The sequence below is a fragment of the Myotis yumanensis genome, unplaced genomic scaffold, assembly GCF_028538775.1.
Source record: "Myotis yumanensis isolate MYYU_CA2020_CCGP unplaced genomic scaffold, mMyoYum1.0.hap1 SCAF_9, whole genome shotgun sequence".
NCBI classification, from domain to species: Eukaryota; Metazoa; Chordata; class Mammalia; order Chiroptera; family Vespertilionidae; genus Myotis; species Myotis yumanensis.
The window spans coordinates 31,354,933-31,378,267 of NW_027223760.1; the positions used below are offsets into that span (position 1 = coordinate 31,354,933).

The window sequence follows — 23,335 nt, forward strand, 5'->3', positions numbered from 1 at the left end:
GCCCCCACCACTGTGGCTTTGTCCAGAAGGATGTCTGGAAGATGACCGGTTAGTATAGATCTACTGACTAAGGAAGAAAGGTATTTATCTTACCTTTGCTTTTCTTTATATGATTTTTATCACACATGTTTGTAAACATAAGCATTAAATTGTTTGGTTTTACATGTTTTTGAGCTTCATATAAATTGAGTCATATTGTCTATTTTGTTTTGCAGCTTGCCTTTTTACACTCACCATTATGCAATTCAAATTTATCTGTCTTTACCTGTGGTGGAACTCCATACAGTTTTTTTAAATTTTATTTTGAGGGTATGTTTATTAAAGTGAAACAAGGAAGGACTTATGATAGAAGAAGCAACAAGAGAGACTCTAGGCAGGGCTGCTCTGGTTCTCTGGAAAGTCAGAGAAAAGGGGTCTTGGAGACAGGTTCAGGGGGTTAGCCCAAGATGAGATGCTGCTGACTATTGCTTCCCTGGTTGCAAGTCTTGTGGGGTCCCATAGAGTTTAGACGATGAAGGCCTGAGAGGGAAGAAAGGGGAGAATGTGCCTCCATACAGTTTTACTGCTGTGTGAACACTATCACCCAGGAACCATGTGATACACTGGATGTTCACATTTTAAAAAATGGGATTTTATAGCAGACACTTTGATGTTGCAACAATATTCATTGGCATGCCTGAAAGAGGTAAATGCTTATTAGTAATAATATTTGAGTTTGTTTTTTTAATAAGATAAATGTTTATTGATAAAATAAAATGTTTTAATTTGTAAAATATACCTGCCATAACATGGTAACTGCATTCCTAAAAATCCTCTCCTTACCAGAAATCACATTTTAAAAATAGTTGTGTCAGTGAAGAAAAGCAAAGTTGTATAATATTTCTGCACCTATGACAGTAATAAAAATGTGTTTTAATAATTACATATATTATTATTTGCAAGATGAAAATAATTTAATTGGTTAATTAAAGCTGGCAGATACAAATTTACTTGCTTTTTGCTCTGAACCTATGTGAATAAGAGTTTTCCAGTTTCCTTTTTCATTTTGGTCTTTACCTTGCATTTTTGCTTGCAACATAAGTCACAATTACTAACAATAAATGAGAGAACAGGATGTCAACCAACATCCTGTTGGTAGTCTTCCACGCTGTATCATGTGTTGCAGTGTTCGGAAGCAGTTTCTCTCCTTGTGGTACTTGTTCCCCATCATAATGAGATTATCCAGTAGTGGTCTGCACAGTGTAGATTTTGTTCTCTATTTGATCATTTGTATTACAGTTAAAGTAATCATGTAATTTGTCAGCCAAACATGAGGCATTTCTAGGAACGTAAAGGAGCATTATTAATAATTATGCTAGGGCAATAGGCAAAAACAGACTCTCCTTGGCTACATGGGAAGTATGGTCATACTAATTTTATATCCAATGTGCATTATGAAAAGTCAGTATTGTAAAACCAATGTCTGTACTTAATTATATAAACATTTCATATTTATAATTAATATCTAAAAGAATAAATGTTCATCATTTCAGGACCTGCTTACAAATTAAGTTTTGTAAATATGTTTGAAAAAACTTTATTTTTTTCTTAGGATGATCGTTTAAGAGAACCTCTGCAAAAACTGAAACTGGCTGTTAGCAATGTCATGCCTCAACAGCTATTTAAATACCAGGAGGACTGCCAGGCTCGTAGTCAAGCTAAGTGTGCCAAGTATGTACTTATTCTATTTGAACTGGGTTTTGTTTGATAAATATTTTTAGATGTTAAGGGTTGGTGTTAAGTAGCCTTTACCACCAAGTAGACATATACATTTACCTCTAAAATTGTATATGTAGGTTTTTGTACTATATGTGGGTATTATATCAATAGGTGGGTTTTTATCAAAATATTTAAAACTTACCTAATAAATAGATTCTAAATGACACTTCACTTCCCACTTAATTGCTTTGATTTCAAAGGTGAAAGGTCTGTTGATTTATTGTATGGGTGTGGTCAAAGCAAGAGTTGACACTACTGGTCAGACATTTCACATGTTGACCAACTTGACTGTCTGAGATTGGACACAAATATATTCTGAACTAAAAAATAAGTATTCATGCCTTTATATTATAGTTTGAAGACCTTATTTACCAAATGACTTTATAACCCCAAATGAAATTCAAAGTATTACGTAGAATGGTAGATTCCCTATTTACCTTGTCTTTTAAATTAACATCCAATGAAGCAATTCAACAAGTTTCTAGGGAGTGTATTATTATATGCAATGTTGAGTTAAAACTCTGCTTTATGAAATGTTTTTTATTTTTAGGTTGCAAACAGATGAAGAACGAGAAAAAAATGGATCCGAGGAAGATGATGATGAGAAACCAGGGAAACGTGTCATAGGACCAAGAAAGAAATTCCACTGGGATGACACCATTAGGTAAGATGTAACCAAAGCCTTCACTTGTAACTAAGTAGATAATGGAGATGTAAGGTTTTCATAAAAAGAATCTACAATAAGTCAGAGACTAGATCGGGAACAACCAAAGATAAGTATATAGAAAAAATTTATTCAGGAGAAGGTTGACATGGTCCTATTATTTTTAGAATGCTATAACTTTTATTTTTATATAATGATTTTTTAAAGCTAATTATTCAGTTATCGAGTAAGCCATGTACTGGTTTCAGAAGGTAAAGGACTCAGTATACTTGTGTTGTCAGTCATTTTGCTTATCAGCAGTTCGGTACCCCAAGTAAGGGTTTAGTTGTAGGACTATCTCTTTCAGTCTTTGGTGCCTAGGTTAAAGGTATCAAAGGAAATTGTTTCATGTGGGGATTTGGCTATAGTGCAATGAATAATATATGATAAAAATTATTTATCTTCATCTTATCTGATTTCTTCAGATAATAATTCTTTACTATTGCTGTCAGATTTATGTGCTTTTAAAAAAATCTGTTTCAAGCTTAATTTTCTAAAATTTTTCAGTCAGATTTATATATAAATATATATTTTTAATCTGTTTAGAACTTTGTTATGTAACCTTGTTGAGATCAAATTGGGATGCTATGAGTTAGAGCCAAATAAAAGCCAGTCTGCTGAGGATTATCTTAAATCCTTTATGGAGACAGAGGTGAAACCATTGTGGCCTAAGGGCTGGATGCAGGCAAGGTAAGAAATATGACATCCTAGATCTTATTTATTTACTTTCTTCTTACTGCTGTTATTAAAGATACATATGTACACACACATACATGACATTCATTTTGCTAAGAACCTAATATGTTTAAAATTCTGTATAATCATCTCAAATGATCTGTGCTTTGCAAACTTCAAGTACTTAAAAGACTAAAGAATGAGTCACATGGACATAGCGATGTAGAATATACATAAAGGTGATTTTTTTTAACCGACCACTTTTTCTTTTTCATATCTAAATTTTGTAGTAGGGAGAAAGATGGCTTTGAACTTTGGAAGGAGAACTTCATATGGGCATTGTGAAGATAAGGGACTGAATGCAAGATCTAGAATAGTATAGAAAAAGAGGCATAGCCATAGGTTCTGTTGAAAGTATTCAATATAGAGTGGTATCTCAAAACTAATTTAAAGTTTAAAGAGTTAAGTATTAGACTTGGCTGTCTCAACCTGTCATCTTAAAGCATTCCATCTTAAATCAACAGAAGACATCTGTTGATCTGTTAATGATTTAAAATAGAGGTAATAGAGGTAATATAAAACTCTGTGTAAGATCGGTTATTGAATTTACTGATAACTTTTACTTGGTAAATAAGCAAATAATAGATTGTTGAAAATCAAATGATTAAAATGATAAAGTGATTATCATATTATTTATCTACTATAAAAAATTGTGTCCTTTAAATTTTTCCAGAATGCTTTTTAAGGAAAGTCGGAGTGTACATAATCATCTTACTTCTGCCCCGTGAGTAAATTCAGACTCTATTTTTATTCAAATCATGTGCTTTAGTAAACAAAAGTATCATTTATTTAATGCTATTTGGAATCTGACTTAAACGTACATTTAGACAATCTCCATGTTACCACTGCCTCTTTTAAAAAGATCATTTTTACTGTTGACTATATAGACCTCGAACACACTTATCTATTAACAGTTCTCAGGGTAGTTTCCAAAAATCTGAATCCATAATGTTAACATTGGCCTGAGATATGGTGGTAAGGAGCCATGTAAACAAGGCTCTGGCGGTTTCCTTTGTTCTTGGGAACCATAACTTACCATAGCCTGGGTATGTGCCCTTCAGGTCTTTTGTGCCCTTTTTCTCCCCCTGTTAATGACTATCTACTTAGGTAGCCCAACACCTTGTACTTTCCAAGATAGTTCTGTGTACATACCTACACTTCCTGGCCTTGCAGTGTTTTATTCCAAAAAATTAACTTACTCTTCGTGTCCTTTCTTCTGTTCAAAACCAGGTATTTCCTTAGTGATGTGATTACTAAAGAAAGCTCTCTTATCCTCCTGTAGGCAGTAATAAAAAGGCGTGGTTACATTTTTTAATGAGTACTGGTTAACTCAACAAGAATTATATTTTTACCTTCAACTTAGGGCTAATTCCCTGTAGTCTAAAAGTGTAGTATTAAGGGGTTAATAAAGTGTAAAATTTAGCAAGTTACTGAGAATTTACTGAGCATTCTAATTCAGTATTCTGCTAAGAGGTCTTGGTAACATCCTCTGGGTAACATTACAAAATTCCGTCTCTCCTTGTATAAGTTATAATAGATGGAATTGTTTTGCAGCTGGTAGGAAGGACAGTTTCTTAGTACACCATCAGAGATGTATTGAGTTAGTTGTGGTTTTCAATTCTTACTTTTATTATCTATACTAATAAAAGGGTAATATGCTAATTAGACCTGGAGACCTTCTGGACATAGCCATGGTGGCGGGGCTGAGGCAGAGGTGGTTAGGGGCAGTCAGGCCAGGATGGGAGGGCATTTGGGGGCGATTAGGCCAGCAGGGGTGGGGAGGCAGTTGGGGGTGAGCAAACCGGCAAGGGGGGGCAGTTGGGGGCGAGAAGGCTGGCAGGGGGGCAGTTGGGGGCGAGAAGGCTGGCAGGGGGGGCAGTTGGGGGCAAGCAGGCTGGCAGGCAGAGTGGTTAGGGGCGATAAGGCAGGCAAGCCAGTGAGCGGTTAGGAGCCAGTGGTCCCGGATTGTGAGAGGGATGTCCAACTGCAGGTTTCAGGCCTAAACCAGCAGTCGGACATCTCCCAAGGGGTCCCAGATTGGAGAGGGTGCAGGACAGGCTGAGGGACACTCCCTTCCCCCCTCCGCCCCCCTGTGCATGAATTTTGTGCACTGGGCTACTAGTTTTATTATAAATGTGGAGTAGCTTGGTTTCATATATTATAGGTGTACTTTGTTGCAAGTGGTTTAGTTATCCTACAGTGGGGAGATATATATAACTAATTTTCTGTTTTGTTTTGTACCAGAACGTAGGAATCTATGGGATAGGTGAGCCTGGAAATCTTTTGTTCAAGTGCTCTTTCTTAAAAAAACAAACAAACAAAAAACACTTTGAATATTACTGTTGTCTTAATAAAGTTGTAGATTGGCAGTTTTAATTAAGATATTTGTTAATCTGCCCTAGCTGGTTTGTCTCAGTGGATAGAGCGTCGGCCTGTGGATTGAAAGGTCACAGGTTCGATTCTGGTCAAGGGCACATGCCTGGGTTGTAGGCTCGAACCCCAGTTGGGGGCGTGCAGGAGGCAGCCAATCTATGATTCTCATCATTGATGTTTCTCTCTCTCTCCCTCTCCCTTCCTCTCTAAAATCAATAAAAATGTATTTTTTAAAAAAAAGATATTTGTTAATCTAAGTAATGACATTCAATTAAGTGAAATACAAATATTCAAACAATGTGAGGTATTTTAGCTTGTCAACTCTAATTATTCAACAAATATTTGAGTATTTTCTCCTACTATGGAACTTATGAGTGTTTTAATCTTCAAACTTTTTCACACTGGCTTCCAAAGTTTCCATGGTATTTTTTCTTGCCTTTTTTTCTGTTGTTTCAACATTTTTATTTGAGTTTTATGTTAAAAATAATTTTTAAAAAACATTTTTTAAAAGGAAAGAAAACCTGTATGTCAACTGTAATTGGGGAAAAAATAGAAAAAAAATTCAGAGACAAATTTTGCAATATATATATATATATATACACACACACACACACTAGAGGCCCGGTGCACAAAAATTTGTGCACTCGGGGGGGAAGGGGGGTCCCTCAGCCCGGCCTGTGCCCTCTCGCAGTCTGGGACCCCTCGGGATATAACAACCTGCTGGCTTAGGCCTGCTCCTGGGTGGCAGAGGGCATGCCCAATCCCTAGGTGCAGCCCCTGGTCGGGCTCAGAGCAGGGTCGATTGGGGAGTTGGGGCGCCGCTCCCTGTCATGCACAGAGCAGGGCGGATTGGGAGGTTGTGATGCCACCCTCAGTCACGCTCAGGGTAGGGCTGATTGGGGGGTTGGGGCACCGCCCCCTGTCACACTCAAGGCAGGGTTGATGGGGAGGTTGCGGCACCACCCCCTGTGATGCACAGAGCAGGGCCAATCAGGGGGTTGGGGCACTGCCCCCCCCCCCCCCCCCCCCCGTCATGCACAGAGTAGGGCCGATAGGGGAGTTAGGGCACCGCCCCCTGTCACACACAGAGCAGGGCGGATCAGGGGGTTGGGGCACCACCACTGTCACACTCAGGGCAGGGCCGATGGGGAGGTTATGGCTCTACCCCATCACAGATAGAGCAGGGCCCGTGGGGGAGGGGGGGTTGGGGCACCACCCCCTGTCACACACAGAGCCGCAGGGCGATCAGGGGGTTTGGGTGCTGCACCCTGTCATGCTGATCTGGTGCCAGGAGACCTCTTGGCTCCGCTGATCCTGGTGCTGGGAGGCATATTACCCTTTTACTATATAGGATAGAGGCCTGGGGGCCGGCTGGTTTGCCCTGAAGAGTGTCCTGGATCAGGGTGGGGGTCCCCACTGGGGTGCCTGGCCAGTCTGGATGAGGGGATGATGGCTGTTTGCAGCTGGTCACACACCCTTCAGCGTGGGGGTCCCCACTGGGGTGCCTGGCCAGCCTGGATTAGGGGATGATGGCTGTTTGCAGCTGGTCACACACCCTTCAGGGTGGGGGTCCCCACTGGGGTGCCTGGCTGGGTGAGGGGCTGAGGGCTGCTTTCAGGCTGGCGGTTTTGACTGAAGCTCCCAACCACTCCTTTTTTTCTTTTTTTTTTTTCCTTCTGGGCCAGCTTTAGCTCTGGCTCTGGCTCTGAGGCTTCCACTGCTGGTTTGTTTGCTTTCTATAATCGAAACAATGTATAACTTCAGCTCTGAGATCCCAGCCTGGCTATATTTGTTACAAAGTTTCAAACTGCCGGCTCAGAGGCCGGCAGCAGCAGGCGGGGAACGTTGCAGTCTGCAGTCCCTGGAGCAAGCAAGCCTCATGTTCGCTTCCAGCTGCCTGGCTGCCGGCCGCCATCTTGGCTGACAGTTAATTTGCATAAGGATATGCTGATTAGCCAATGGGAAGGGTAGCGGTCGTACGCTAATTACCATTTTTCTCTTTTATTAGTGTAGATACACACACTAATAAAAGAGAAACATGCAAATTAACCATCACTCTGCCACTCCACTACAACCACCAGCCAATCAGAGCGACTATGCAAATTAACCCAGCAAAGATGGCGGTTAATTTGCATGTGCAGGCACAGAGCAAAAACTGAAGATGGCGGCAGCCACGGAGCTGGAGCGAGCAGGAGGCTTGTGTTGGTCCCAGCGACAGAGGAAGCCAAGCTTCCTGACGGTCCTAGGCTCCACTCAAGGAGGGTCTGGGGGCCTGGGTCACCAGCCACCCAGGCTTCCAGCCCGTGCGCGCCCCCCCTCTCCCCCCCCCACCCCCCCCCCCCCCGCCCTGGGCTCTGCTCAAGGAGCTGGGCGGGGGGGGGGGGGGGGGGCTGGGAGCAGCCGCAGTGGAGAAACCAAGCCTTGCTGCTGCGGCTGGACCAAAGGCCTGGGTCCCGGGTGCCGGAGGAAAACCGGTGCTGGCAGCCAGGGAAAGGAAGGCCTATTGTGCGAATCTTGGGACAACGGGCCACTAGAGAGAGATAGAAACATTAATGATAAGAGAGAATCATCCATCAGTTGCCTCCTGCATGCTCCATACTGGGGGATTGAGTCTGCAACCCAGGCATGTGCCCTGGCTGTGAATCAAAAGTTGACCTTCTGGTTCATAGGTAGACATGCAGCCACTGAGCAACACCAGCCAGGCAAAACTTTTTTCCTTTTAGAGAGATAGAGAATAAGGGGGTATGGAGACAGAGAGAGACATTGATTTGTTGTCCCACATATTCATGCATTTATTGGTTGACTTTTGAATGTGCCCTGATCAGGGATTGAATCAGAAACCTTGGCATATTGGGTTAACATTCTAACCAACTGAGCTATTCAGCAAGGGCTTTGTTTTGTTTTTCAAATATCTCATTTACAATTTCTTAGCATGATTTAATTTGAGCTGGAAGTTTTTCAAAGCTGTTTTCCTAAAAATAATTTAAATTTTTACCAGTTCTTTGAAGTGAGAAGCCTTAGGCAACTTTGTTAGCCTATTTTGAGTTATTTTTATTTTATTGTGAATATTCACATTTAATTTTTTAAAAAACTTTATCTACATTTCATATTTTGGTTTTTCATCAAAATTGGGGGAAATGTTGCTGCCTATTCACATATGAATTGAGCGCTTACATATAGTTCCTTCCTTCAAAGAGTTTTCCAAATAGCAGAAGAAATTATTTACCCATGTAATTACAAGATTATGTTATACTTTCCTAATGAGTGACCTAACTGCTACTGAAATGCTCTCCTTTTTAATTTTTTGTGTTAGGGCAAAGAAAAAGGTGATTCCTGCACCTAAACCCAAAGTAAAGGTAAGTTCTGAATTAAGTCTTATAGTAGTCATAATGATGACCGTTGAAATACATTATTTTTAATTTAATTAATTAATTGATTGGTTTATTTTTTAGATAGGTTTTTATTTATTTTAGAGCAGGGAGAGACAGAAACATTGATGTGAGAGAGAAACATTGATCGACTGCTCCCAGCACGCACCCAGTCTAGGTATTTATCCCATAACCTGGGTATGTCCCCTGACCAGGAATTAAACCAGTGAACTTTTGGTGCATGGGACAATGCTCAACCAACTGAGCCACACTAGCCAGGGCTTTTTTTTGTTGTAAAGGTGGGGCAGAGCCACTCTGGACAAATTTGGCCTTCCCACAGCTATATGTAAAAAGTTTTTGTTTTGTTTGTTTTTATTGATTTTAGAAAAGGAGGAAGGGAGAGAGAAAGAAACATCGATGTAAGAGAGCTAAACCAGCTGTGTGCCTTCTTTAATTTTAGAGGCTCTTTGAATACAGAGCAACACTCCTTTTTTTTAGTAACCTATTTTGTCTTCTAAATAATATTGAGACAATATTTTATTAAATCTGTTGAATTCATGCTTTATTTTCACACCTTATTTTTAAACAACTAATACCCTTCATTGAGAGTTTTTTTAAATTTTGATGCATCTGTTTAGATAATGATTAATTTATCAGAACTCTAATAATGGAAGTGTTAGGATACTATAGGGAAGTTACCTGTTTTGTTTGTTTATGATTAAATTACTTTTTCCTTTCCCCAAAATGGAAAAACTGTATTGCTGACTTTTTTTCCCATCCTGCCATCCCTCAGATACTTATTTTAGTTAGAGAGTTAATATAAAGAAATGCTTACAGTAGAACATGCAAACAATAGGGAAAAGTAAGAAGGAGAAAAGTAGAAATTTCTGCTCACTCAGAGAAAAAAAACTTTTAACTTTCTGGTTCATAGCTGCCCTCCCTTTTTCTGGATCTTTGCCCCTACCTCACCTCCTTCCATCTATCTGTCCAACCATTCATTTATCCAGCTTGAGTTAACATTTTGTGTCAGTGGGATAACCTGCTGTTTTTACTCAAATATACGTCCTGAACAATTTTTCTGCCGATGTAAATCTCCACAGTACAGTGGATTTGTTACTGTTTTTTAACTTTTTATTGATTGATTTTAGAGAGAGAGAATGGAGAAAAACATTGATTTGTCATTCCAGTTATGAATTCATTGATTGCTTCTTGTATGTGCCCTGATTGGGGATTGAACCGAAAACCTCGGCATATCAGGGTGGCGATCTACCCAACTGAGCTACCCGTCCAGGGCCTGATTTGTTTTATTGTTTTTGTTTTTAAATCTTCACCCAAGGATATATTTACCAATCTGAGAGAGACAGAGAGAGAGAAACAGAAACAGTGATTGGTTCCCTCTTGAATGCGCCCAACCTTAACCAAACTGGCAACCTAGGTACATACCCTGACTGGGATCGAACCTGGGACCTTTCAGTACATGGGATGAAGCTCCAACCAACTGAGCCACACTCACCAGAGCATGATTTGTTAATTTTATAAAGAAAAATATTAATAAAAAGGTTACTTAAAACAGCAATTTTAGCCCTAACCGGTTTGGCTCAGTGGCTAGAGCATCGACCTGCGGACTGAAGGATCCTGGGTTCAATTCTGGTCAAGGGCCCATGCCCAAGTTTCGGGCTCCATCCCCAGTGGCAGGGAGGTGCAAGAGGCAGCCAGTCAGTGATTCTCTCTCATCATTGATGTTTCTATCTCTCTCTTCTTCTCCCTTCCTCTCTGAAATCAATACAAATAAATTTAAAAAAAAATAAAACCAGCAGTTTTATACTGGTAACACTGCCAATATTATTCTGATATACTCCCCAACCCACAGTTTTTGTACTTTTTATTATAATGGGATTTTTACTAATCATGTAATTACATGGCATGCCAAAGTGAACATGTCACATCTGCATTAGCCATTCATGCTAGCAGACAATTTTGATCTTAATGCAGTTACCATGCAGACTTCTGAGAGGCAGTGAGGTTTTCAGTCAGGACTTTTAGAACAGAAACTTAGAAAAATTGCTCAGGGATTTAGAGTATAACAGCATTCTTAACAGCTTTTTTACTGTAGTACCTTAGAAGGTGATGGTAAAGACCCTTCCTCTCCATTCTTTCACACTATGGTTAAGGTAAGTGCTGTGGTCCTATAAATCAATATATAATGTAAGACCTTGGGCTTGGGTTTGTTTTTGGTTTTTTTAAATCATCACCCAAGGAGAGAGGATATTTTCCCCTTGATTTTAGAAAGAGTGAAGGGGAGAGAGAGAGAAAGAGACATTGATGTGACAGATGCATCGGTTGGCTGCCTCCCACACCCACTCTATGCTTTAAAAAAAAATTGGTGTTTACAGTCTCTAAAGAAGAGTTCCAGTAGAATTTTAGTAATCATGAGAACTTCTTAGTCTTTTAAAAACCAATACTTGTAATTTTTTATTAATCATTGCATTTTTTTCTAATACAATGCTGTTTATACTAGGAGTGTAGTCCAAAAAAGGACCAGAAAACTCCTGCATCCTTGGTGGCTTCAATTGGTGGTCCTTCAAGTTCTGTCACATCTGCCATGGCCTCCACCAGCTCTAGCTCTACTCCAGCCCAGGAGACGATCTGCCTTGATGACTCACTAGATGAAGACCTTTCTTTCCACCCACCTGCACTGGATCTTGTTTCTGAAGCTTTAGCTGTTATCAACAATGGGAACAAGTGCCCTCCAGCTGGCTCAAGGATAAGCATGCCAACTGCAAAACCTCGTCCAGGACTGAGAGAAGAAAAATTAGCAAGTATAATGAGTAAGCTGCCACTGGCTACTCCCAAAAAACTAGATTCTGCTCAGACTGCACATTCATCTAGTCTTATTGCTGGTCACACCGGGCCAGTACCAAAGAAACCCCAGGATTTAGCTCATACTGGCATCTCTTCAGGCCTTATTGCTGGTTCTTCAATTCAGAACCCTAAAGTTTCCTTAGAACCTTTGCCAGCCAGGCTACTTCAACAAGGACTACAGAGGTCAAGCCAGATTCATGCTTCTTCCTCTTCACAGACCCATGTCTCCTCTTCCTCCCAAGCCCAAGTTGCTGCCTCCTCTCACGCTCTGGGAACATCAGAGGCCCAAGATGCTTCTTCGTTAACACAAGTAACAAAGGTGCACCAGCATTCAGCTGTCCAACAAAATTATGTGTCTCCACTGCAAGCAACCATTAGTAAATCACAGAGCAACCCAGTGGTGAAATTAAGTAATAGTCCCCAGCTTTCCTGTTCATCCCCACTTGTTAAGACTTCAGATAAGTCACTTATGTACCGCCTTCCCTTACCTACTCCCTCACCTGGAAATGGTTCTCAAGGGTCCCACTCCCTGGTTTCTAGGACAGTACCTAGCACCACTACCTCCAGTAACTACTTAGCTAAGGCTATGGTGTCACAAATCTCCACGCAGGGTTTCAAATCTCCCTTCTCAATGGCTGCATCCCCAAAACTTGCCGCATCTCCGAAACCTGCCACATCCCCTAAACCTTTGCCCTCACCTAAGCCTTCTGCCTCACCCAAGCCCTCTCTGTCAGCTAAGCCTTCAGTATCAACTAAACTTATTTCTAAATCCAACCCAACTCCCAAGCCTACTGTATCCTCAAGTTCTTCCAGTCCAAGTGCACTAGTAGCCCAGAGTAGCCACTCCAGCAGTAACAACCCAGTCCATAAACAACCCAGTGGAATAAATATCAGCAGACAGTCTCCCACCTTGAATTTATTGCCCTCTAATCGCACTTCAGGCCTTCCGTCTACAAAAAATCTTCAGGCCTCATCAAAGCTACCAAACTCATCATCCACTGGAACTGTTGGGAAGAATAGCTTGAGTGGAATTGCAGTGAATGCACCTGCCAGCAGAGGTAGCAACCTTAACTCAAGCGGAGCTAATAGGACTAGTCTATCTGGGGGAACAGGAGGTGGAACACAGGGTGCTACTAAACCGTTGTCTACTCCACATAGACCATCCTCTGCCTCAGGGTCTTCAGTGGTAACAGCCAGTGTGCAGGTATGTATGTTATATACATTCATGGGGTAAAATGTATTAGTGTATAACCTTTCCTTATTATAATATATAGGTTGTTTGTAATAGCCAAATAGCCAATAGTTTATTGCCAAGGAATGTTCCTAATGTTGACATAACAGTGATGGGGATACTTGGGGGTGAGATTTTTGTTGGAATGTGGATTTATTTATTTTTCATTCAAGTAATACATGCTCACTTTCAAAAATGTCGAAAGACATAACTAAAATGCGTATTTAAAACTATCTTATTAAAGTCCAGAACAAAGTAGTAACTTAGGTATTTAACATACCTTCACTTGTCTCCTCTATTCTCCACTATAGTCCCCTTTCTCCTGCCAACTTTTTTATTTAATCAAATTTATACATGCATGTTATTTTTTCCTTTAACCTGTCTTTTTGAATAAAATTTTTATTTTGCAGTTATTCATTTATAATTCTCTGTCAAATTAGTATCAGTAATCCTTTTTATAGCACAGCTTCCCCATTTGTGAGATTTTAAATTTATCTCTCAGTTAATAGGCATTCCTCACTCAAGGAATGTTTTCAAAAAGGCTAAAATTAAAATGAAAGCTATTTTACCTTAGCTCTTACATATATGGTCATTTCTGTGCTATCATAGTTACAGATTTCTTGGGTCACTAATTGTCTCACTTCAAATTTTGTAAATACTGTTCCCCTGACCCTTTGTATTTAGGATTATAGAGGAGTCTGTGGTTCTCTTATCAGTAATGTGTTTTCTCTGCCTAAATGCTAGTAAGATTTTCTCTTTTTTGTTGCAATTTCAAACCTGGCTTTTTTTTTTTTTTCAGGTCAATATTTCATTTGATTACATGTGATAATTATTTCTGACCCATTTGGCCTAGAATTTTTGAGAACTCTTTATTACTCATGTATTTTATTTCTCTGCCTTCCATATCATCTTCTCTGTTATTATTTCCATCTATCTCCCACTTTGTATTCTGAGACTTTCACATTACTGACTTTGTTTCTTTAATATATTGCCCCCTCCCCCCACCAAAAAGAAATACATGCTCACTGTAGGCAAATTCAAAAAAGAAAATAAAAATCATCCATTATTCCATCACTGTGTATATTTTCCTGGTACTTTTTTGGACTTTTTTAAGAAAGTGCGTTTTACATAATATTCTGTTTCATAATAAGCTTTTTAAAAATATAACATTTTATGATGTGTTCTTAGGTTCTTAAATATTCTTTGAAAACATGACTTTTATTGATTTATGGAATTCTGTTCTCTAACAAAATGCTCTAACTTTATACTGCGTCCTGGTTATGTGGAATACAAACATTTAATGAAAGAATTTTCCCCTTGGTATTCATAGCGGTTTTCTTCTATTCAGTACAAGCTAAGCATTGGTATTCAGTGTACACTTAAAACCAAAATCATCACTCTGCCATTACTGTAGTCTTAGAAATGAATTGGTTCCAGAATTCTAATATAGAACAAAATTCAGTTAACTGATACTTTATTAATTAGAATCTAGGATTTATTGATATTGTATCTATGTAATTTTACTTTTAATCAGAAATATGAAAGTAACACTAACAACAAACTGATTAGGGATTGTCTGTTAAAATCTAAGTGAAAACTTAAATCTGCAAGTTAGTCCACATTCCTGTTTGTATTACCTTTATTAAAATGTTGACGTTTTCAAATCTTTAATTTGATCAAAGGAATATTTGAGAGGATTATCATAGAAATGACAGTTCCCTACCCCATATCCTCCTGCTTACTACTTTTAACTCTCTTAGCTTTTTCTCTGGGATTTTAAATAAGAATGAATGGAAGACTCTTAATTTATTTTTTTAGTATTGTTTTTGACTTCTCATTATGATAATGAGGCTCTTAGCTCCCTTATATTTTTTCCATTCTCCTGAAAGAGTAAAATGACAACTTTTGGTAAAATCCATGACTATGTAAAATATTGTCTCTGTTGAGCTAAATATCGCACACGATGGTTTCATTTGCTTTCTTATTATGATATTTTGGGTTTTTCCTTGGAGCTAAAAAAATTTTTTTCACTTGTTTTGTTTTCTCTGAATTTAACATTAAATCTTTATCTTTTGTCATCTCCGGAATCTAGCAGTTTTATTTTTTTTTCCAGAAATCTTTCTTGTAATCAATCATTTATGCTAAAAGAACACAGATACTTGGTATATAGTTATTTATCAGTTAGTTTCTCACCATGAACCTACATGACAAAATTTGTGTTTCTAAAATGTACTCCCTCCTAGTTTTCTTCCTCTCCAAAATGACTTTATGATTTGGAACCCTTAGTGTTCCTGCCTTCATATCTGATCCTTTTTGTTCACTTCTTATTGGTTTTACTGAAGAAAAGGTCAATTATTGAGTAAGGTTGTTTCTAACTTTTGGTTTCCTAAGGGTTTTTTTTGGTGTTTGTTTGTTTTTTAATATAGCATCTCACTGAAATCTTATCAGCTATCTGTGGCCTCTAGATCCTGTCTCTCAAGTCCTCCAACACTACAAACAGATTTCCTATCTGTGCCTGCAAAGTATTTAACTCCTGTCTGAAATACATCATCAGCTGTCTACTCATTTGCAGAGTGAAAGTGACAGGTCTTGAGTTTAACAGATTATTACCTCTACCTGCTTTTTATTGAATAATTTTCTACTCAACGTGTTTCTCTTCTTTCTTACCCTTCAACTTATTGATTTTCTCTGAATCCTGTCTTTGCCACTTTAGAATTCTGAAAATAATTGCTTTATTAAGCAAATGCTTACTAAGTGTTTAATATGTGCCAGGCACTGTTCTAGGTGCTGGGGAAATAGGGTGAACATTCATATTCAAACCCCCTCCTCTTTATGGAGCATATATTTTAGGTAGGAAAATAAACAAAACACAAATTTAAAAAATACATAAAGTGTTATGAAAAAGTAAAATGGGATAATATGATAAAGTATGATTATTGCTAACATAGATAAAGGAGTTGGGGAAGGCCTCTTTGAGGGGGCAGCATTTAAGTGGAGAATTGAATGAGCAGGATTCAGCCTTTGGAAATAAGAGGGAACAAACAGTCCAGGCAAAGTGGGTGGTGTGAAGAGAGGAAAGAACAGGCCTGTAGACCTGTAGAAGACGTGTGGACCTGCATGGCAAGACTAGGAAGAGATGGGTAGGTGATGAGGTTGAAATTCAACAGTACCATGTGATGAAGGACCTTGTGGGCCATGATAAAGACTTTGGAATTTATTCTGTGTGCAGTGGGAAGCTATTGGAGGGTCTTTTACAGGGAGGGCAGTGGTATGGTTTGACTAACATTTCTAAAGATCACTCTGGATGTTGTAGGGAATGAGGGGGGTAGATGCACTTAACCAAAATATAAAACGTGATTTTTAAAAAAAAAGTAATGCTAACCATGGGAAGAGAGAGCAAGGATTCTCTTCATATTTTCCCCTGGGAATGAAATGTGGAGATCATAGAAAGTATTTTTGATTATGGGGCATTATCCTGAGCTGTTTGCCTACTTCAGGTTGACAACTTCTCCTGTATGCTTCTGAATGATACCACTGGTGGGATGCTCCGCTTTGAAAGGTCTCCATGTTTAGGAGAGAGAAATTTATACCCATGTAACATAGATAATCTGATATTTCATTCTAGTTTTAAAAACAAAATTAGATACAGAAATGCTGACCATACAAAAATGTTAGGCACTTATGGCATGACACCATTTTTTATTGCTAATACTCAATTATTTAATTTTAGAAGTTGCCCTAATTTACATTTTCCATCTATGTTTATTGGGGTTTTTTGTTTATTTGTTTTTTGAGAGAGAGAGAGATATGGATAGGTTGCCTTGAGTACACCCCCCAATCCAGGTATGTGCCTTAACCAGAAATCAGGTGTGTGGGATGACGGTCTAAGCCAGTGGTTCTCAACCTTCTGGCCCTTAAAATATAATTCCTCATGTTGTGACCCAACCATAAAATTATTTTCATTGTTACTTCATAACTGTATTGTTGCTACTGTTATGACTCGTAATGTAAATATCTGATATGTAGGATGGTCTTAGGCGACCCCTGTGAAAGGGTTGACCACCAAAGAGGTCGCGACCCACAGGTTGAGAACCGCTGCTCTAAGCAATTGAGCCACACTGGACAGGGCATTTTCCTTAGATTTTAATGCTTCAATTAGCCTCCTCCAGAAAAAGTTTTCTTTATTAGCTGTTTCTCACTAAGGGGCTCTGTTTATGGTGTACTGCCTTGAAGTATGTGCCTCATGTTATCCTGAGACTACAATAGAATTATGACTAAAAAGAAGAAAGAACTCTTGTTCTCAAATTGATACAGGATCCTTTCTATCTAAATTGCTTCACTTATTATTTTTAACTTAGTAATTCTTTCCTTAATGTGCCCATTTTGTCTATCACGATTGACACAATAGAGAAGAAGACTGGAAAATAAGAAAGATAGTTAATGCCAAGCAGAAAGTGATAAAGACTTATACGTAAGTGTTGGAGGAAGTTGTGGAAAAAAAGAAAGAATGTGTATGTTGCCCACGAGCTCACCTTGTCCTTTTTAATGCCAGAATACTAAGGTGTCAAACCTAAGTGGCAGGTAAGAACCAGACTATTGATGATAGCAGTTGACATAGCAGGTGATGATGAGTTTAGTTGTGGACATGCCAAGTAGGTGAGTGTTAGATATCCAAGTTAGATTCTTCATTGAACTTCTAGATATACAGGATTGAAATTGAGATGAGAGGTCAGGAGTGTGAATATAAATTTGAGAGGTTAAAAATAAAGGAGATAATGGGAGGGAAGGCTATTGGAGAGAGAGTGGAAAAAACAGAATGGGAAGCTTCTTGAGGTTGTTCTGCAATTCATGTGCAGCAGTAGCATGGACCAATAAGTATATACTAGTACTATGTAATGTGGCATAGATGGATGGGAAGATCACCTATATTTTCTCATATATTAACTAAGCAAAATGATTCAGCTTTTATTAATGAATAATGTTTACTGGTTGAATAATAAACACATAAAATCAGCCTGACAGTGGCTAACATGTAAAATATTTAGTCAGGGAAATTTAGAATTAGTAAAATAAGGCTACAAAAGAAAACTTAACAGTTGCAGAAACTATAATAGATAATATCTAATACTGAGAAAAGCTTATAATGTTTGTTGATAAATTCACATAGAAAAGAAATGTCAAAATGGGAAAAAATTACTTAATTGCTATATAGAAAATTGTTCAAAGAATTAAATTAGCTTAATAAAGTATATTTAAGTAATTTCTCAATGAAAGTTCAATGTTAGCATATTTTTCATTTAAATGTTTTTATTCATAAACAGCATTAAAACACAGGTAGGGCCCCGGCTGGTGTTGCTCAGTGGTTGAATGTCAACCTATGAACCAGGAGATCAAGGTTCAGTTCCCAGTCAGGGCACATTCCCCGGTTGCAGGCTTGATCTCCAATAGGGGGCGTGGAGGAGGCAGCCAATCAATGATTTTCTCTCATCATTGATGTTTCTATCTCTCCCTCTCCCTTCCTTTTTGAAATCAATAAAAATATATTAAAAGAACAAACAAACAGATAGGGGAGTGTCAAAACACCCTCTAATTTGCCTTTACCTTAGGGAGTCTAAGTTCAGACAAGTAGTAGAGATGGAAACCAACTTACAGGGGTTAAGGAGAGACTAGATAATGTGGAAAGTGGAGGCTGTCATTCACTAAGTTTGAGGATAAAAGGAATACAAATAAGTCAAGTGGTTTCCAAAGTTGAGGAAGAGCCAGGAATAAGTGGTTGTAAAAAGAGATGAGTCCTGGCCGGTTTGGCTCAGTGGATGGAGCGTCGGCCTTTGGACTGAAGGGTCCCTGGTTCGATTCCAGTCAAGGGCACGTACCTCAGTTGCGGGCTCAATCCCCAGTAGGGACTGTGCAGGAGGCAACTGATTGATGATGTTCCTCTCTCATCAATGTTTCTATCTCTCTGTCCCTCTCCCTTCTTCCTCTCTAAAAATCAATAAAAAGATATTTTTTAAAAAAGAGATAAGATTGGGGGGATAAGGACATATTTTTAATATCTTAATCAATAAAGGGGGGAAAAAAGAATTCTCTGTATATGAGTAGGCAGAGGAAACATGGAAAAAGTGCGAATACTAGATTATTTGTACCAGGAAGTTCTACATTGATGGGATTCATGGCATAGGCCAGTTCATAGGTCATAGCTTTTGGAGAAGAGGCAGGTGAGTCTGATGAGGAAGAACATCCCAGGTGGCCTCATCTCTGTAAGGTGTTAGGATGAAAGTAAAGGACACAGAGTTAGGGGCTCTGAGAGAGTAATAATAATCTGTAGCAGCAACTGCAGAGACTGTGCCAGGAAACAATATAGACAAATAGCAAAGGGACTGAGCATGTTCAGAGACCACAATGAAATTGGTTCAGATCTAGGGGAATCTAAGGTTAGAAGTGAATGGAGCCCTAACTGGTTTGGCTCAGTGGATAGGGCATCGGCCTGCGGACTGAAAGGTCCCAGGTTCGATTCTGGTCGGGGGCATGTACCTTGGTTTCGGGCACATCTCCAGCAGGAGGCAGCTGATCGATGTTTCTCTCTCATCGATGTTTCTAACACTATCCCTCTCCCTTCCTCTCTATAAAAAAAATCAATAAAATATATTTTTTTTAAAAAAAGAAGTGAATTGCCCTAACTGATTTGGCTCAGTGGATAGAGCATCGGCCTGCAGACTGAAGGGTCCCAGGTTCGATTCCAGTCAAGGGCATGATAGATGTTTCTCTCTCATCGATGTTTCTAACACTCTATCCCTCTTCCTTCCTCTCTGTAAAAAATCAATAAAAAATATATATTTTTTTAAAAATATAAAAAAGTGAATGGATTGAGAGGGTGAATGGGTGTTAATATAGGCAATAAAATAAGTTAAGGAAGAGTCTAAACGTGATGAAGAGCTGAGTATAGAATTATTAAGTAGCACTTTGAATTATATTGTTCAACTTCGTCTTCATTTCTATATCAAGGTTTCTGTTAGAGCAAATATAAAACATAGTCTTGTGCCCATGAAGATATTAAATAAATCAATTCAGGTTAAAGATTTGATTTCTTATGTATTTTGACCCCTGGTTTCTGCAGTCCACAGCAGGAGCATCATTATTGGCTAATGCCTCACCTCTGACTCTCATGACATCACCTTTGTCTGTAACAAATCAAAATGTGACTCCTTTTGGGATGCTGGGTGGCCTTGTTCCAGTGACCATGCCGTTCCAGTTTCCCTTGGAGCTACTTGGCTTTGGAACGGACACAGCTGGAGTGACAACCACCTCGGGATCTACCTCAGCCGCTCTCCACCATAGCTTAACTCAGAGTAAGTGGGGCCTTTGTTTACTTGGCTACCTAGTTTGACAGAACAGGAAACAAAATTATACTGATTATACCAGTTGGACTTGTATAGATTATAGAATTTTTAAAAAAAGAGATGCAATGTATTTTATCTATGTATAATCAAATTACTGGACTCAGATTTTATTTATAATTTTTAAATGAACCACTATACCACATTTCTAAAAAAAATTTATAAGAGGAAGTCAGATTTGCTGAGTGTTTGCATTCACAGGTACATTTATGTATGTAAATTTTTTAACATGTATATACTCAGAGAAGGCCTTTGAAGTCAGGGCTGTGCTTGCATTAGATAAATTAAACTATTTTCATTTTTGCTCTCAGAGGGCTCAACCAGATTTAAGAAGATCACTGACAAGTCTGTTTTCCTCTCAGATTTACTAAAGGGTTTACAGCCAGGAGCTCAGCATGCAGCAACACTTTCCCACTCACCTCTGCCTACACATTTACAGCAAACATTTAATGGTAAGAAAGCCACCTCTTTCTTCATCTCTTTGTTGTTTATATAGCTATATAGATTGGACTGAACGTTTTTTTCTGAAAACGTGAATGAAATGACAAAGGTTGAAAAAAACAGACTTTCATGTGACTGAATCCTCATTAGCAACAAACTCCTTTTAAGAGAAAGGAAATAAGTAAAATGAAATCTCTTGTTACATGTGAAGAGAGAGGTTTTGAAAGTGTTATATAGAAGTGATGACAAAGAAGAGGGTTCATAAGGCAATGTGCAAAAGTCATATCCAGTAATTGTAATAGTTTATACTCATGGGAAGTTTACCAAGTGCCAGATAATCTTGTGATCACTTACTATATTAGCTAACTTAATCTTTACAACAAGCCTGTGAATGAGATAACAATCTCCATTTTATAGACCAGGAAACTGAATCAGAGATAAGCAGCTTTCCCAAGATGATACACTAAGGTGTTCGATCTGAGATACAGATCCATTAAGTCTGACTCCACAGACAGCTCTTAACCATTAAACTTTGCAGTCCTTAAATTAATATCATCTAAACTCTATACATCATATCCTTGCAGCATAGCTGTATCTTTCTGAAATTAGGTAGTAGATACTGGACATACACATCAGCCTCCAGCAGTTGACCTCAGTAGACTGCTGATAGTATTCGGAAGGCCATTTTGAGGACCTTTTGAGCAGAAATAATTGCTCATCTGCCCTCTTAACTTTGAAGTTGACTGGGGCTTCACTATTCTTTTTGGCCACTGCATTTCATATTATCTTTGAACAAGTTTACAGTTGGTCAACAAGTAGAATGAAAGCTATTTAGCAATCTCAAAGCAGCAAGTTGTAATGAATCCTGTAACAGACCTTACATGGTAAGAATGAATATAAAATCACTGTTGTGCAAATGGGGGACACAAAATAGACACAGATTCAGCATTCCTAATCTTCCTGAACTAGGTTTTAATGCTTAAGGAAAATTGCCCTGTGACTAAAGCAGTTGCTGGTATAATGACTTCAGTTTAGAGCTGTTTTTTCATGGACGGACTGGTATGGACTTGTGAGGAATGAGACAAACAGGAACCTCATGGTTCAACATGACCCCAGTAATCCAGCTTTTATATGAATTTTCTTGTTGTCTGAGCAGCACCACTCTTCCAGAGGGAGAAAGGAAAGTTTACAATTTTTTTTTATTTTAAAGACATTTAAAAGTATAAGACACCGAATTTGAGAATTAGGCTTTGATTTTTTAATCCCAAGACTGCCACTCAGAGCAAGTTTCTTAACTCGTTTGACCGTCACTTTCTCTTGCTTGTAAACGGGGGACAAGAAGATGTTTTTAATAGGCTTCTTATGAGAATTTAGTGAAAATAATTTAAGGCTTCTAGCATAGTGCCTTATACATAGTAAGAGTTCAGTTTATTAATGTCAATTCTCTTACTTTATCTAAAGACAGAGATCAGTAAACTTTTTTCTCTAAAGGCCCAAATAGTAAATATTTAGGCTTTGCAGGCCATTTAGTCTCTATCACAACTACTCAACTCTGTAGTGTAGTGAAAATAGCCATAGAGAATATCTAATATGAGTATGGCTGAGTTCCAATACAACTTTTTATTTATAAAAAGAGGTGTAAAAAAACAAATAAAAAAGAGGTGGTGGCCAGATTTGGCCCTTGGGGAAGGTCTTGCTTTAAAGACTCTCAGAGTCCATTTAATATGAGCATTTTATTTTGCTAATTAACCAAAGCTTCTTTGAGCAAAATTCCACCTTGCCATTTTATAAATTTAATTATGCCTAAAGTTAAATAATTTTTCTCTACAAATGCAAGTATGTAATATCGCATTATCAATGAAAAAGCCAGTTCCTTAGATGTTGTCGCCAAACTTATTTTACTAGTATTCTGTTTATACAGCTTTTGAAATAATCATCATATTTTGTTGATACATCTTTTCTTTAGTAGATTTTTCGGTTTGTGTTTTACCAGAGTAATTTAGATATCACATGAGTGGACCTAGCAATATGACTTTTGTGCTCTCCTCCAGCCTTAAGTTTGTTATTGTAGTACAATATTTTGTTCTTTTCACCTGTGTAGTATTTCTACCATGCCTCCCTGTCTTTTTCTGTTAATCCTGTTGGATGGGGGTGGGAGGTGTCTTATTCCTTGTTAAGGCAATGACCCAGGGGTCCTCAAACCACTGTTCCTCAGACTGTTGGAGGGCCGGACTATAGTTTAAAAAAAAACTATGAACAAATTCCTATGCACACTGCACATATCTTATTTTGAAGTAAAAAAACAAAACGGGAACAAATACAATATTTGTATTTGCATGTGGCCCGCAGGCCGTAGTTTGAGGACCCCTGCAATGACCTGTTAGAGACTCCCTCTATATTTTTTTGGCTTTCAAAGTCACTGGGTCCAACTCTTACCCAGTTTAAATAGAGAAAACAACATTTTTCTAGT

The 23,335-nt window shown here is 38.5% G+C and overlaps 1 protein-coding gene across 6 annotated transcripts in view; it reads left to right on the plus strand.

Annotated features, from left to right (window-relative positions):
- Nucleotides 1-23,335, plus strand: part of UBN2 (ubinuclein 2) — a 105,949-nt gene that overhangs the window by 57,666 nt on the left and 24,948 nt on the right. For 4 of the 6 annotated variants that reach the window (XR_011472653.1, XR_011472654.1, XM_070424001.1 and 1 more), the window contains exons 9-16: nt 1,592-1,710; nt 2,309-2,422; nt 3,008-3,151; nt 3,870-3,920; nt 8,883-8,925; nt 11,456-13,003; nt 20,145-20,376; nt 20,787-20,876. Coding sequence is in view for 4 of the 6 variants with exons in the window: in XM_070424001.1 (XP_070280102.1) it covers nt 1,592-1,710; nt 2,309-2,422; nt 3,008-3,151; nt 3,870-3,920; nt 8,883-8,925; nt 11,456-13,003; nt 20,145-20,376; nt 20,787-20,876 (2,341 nt within the window). In the remaining 2 variants the exon portion in view is untranslated. Of the gene's footprint in view, nt 1-1,591; nt 1,711-2,308; nt 2,423-3,007; nt 3,152-3,869; nt 3,921-8,882; nt 8,926-11,455; nt 13,004-13,829; nt 14,144-20,144; nt 20,377-20,786; nt 20,877-23,335 lie in introns of those variants that run through there. The other 2 variants (XM_070424005.1, XM_070424004.1) reach the window with 2 other exon arrangements.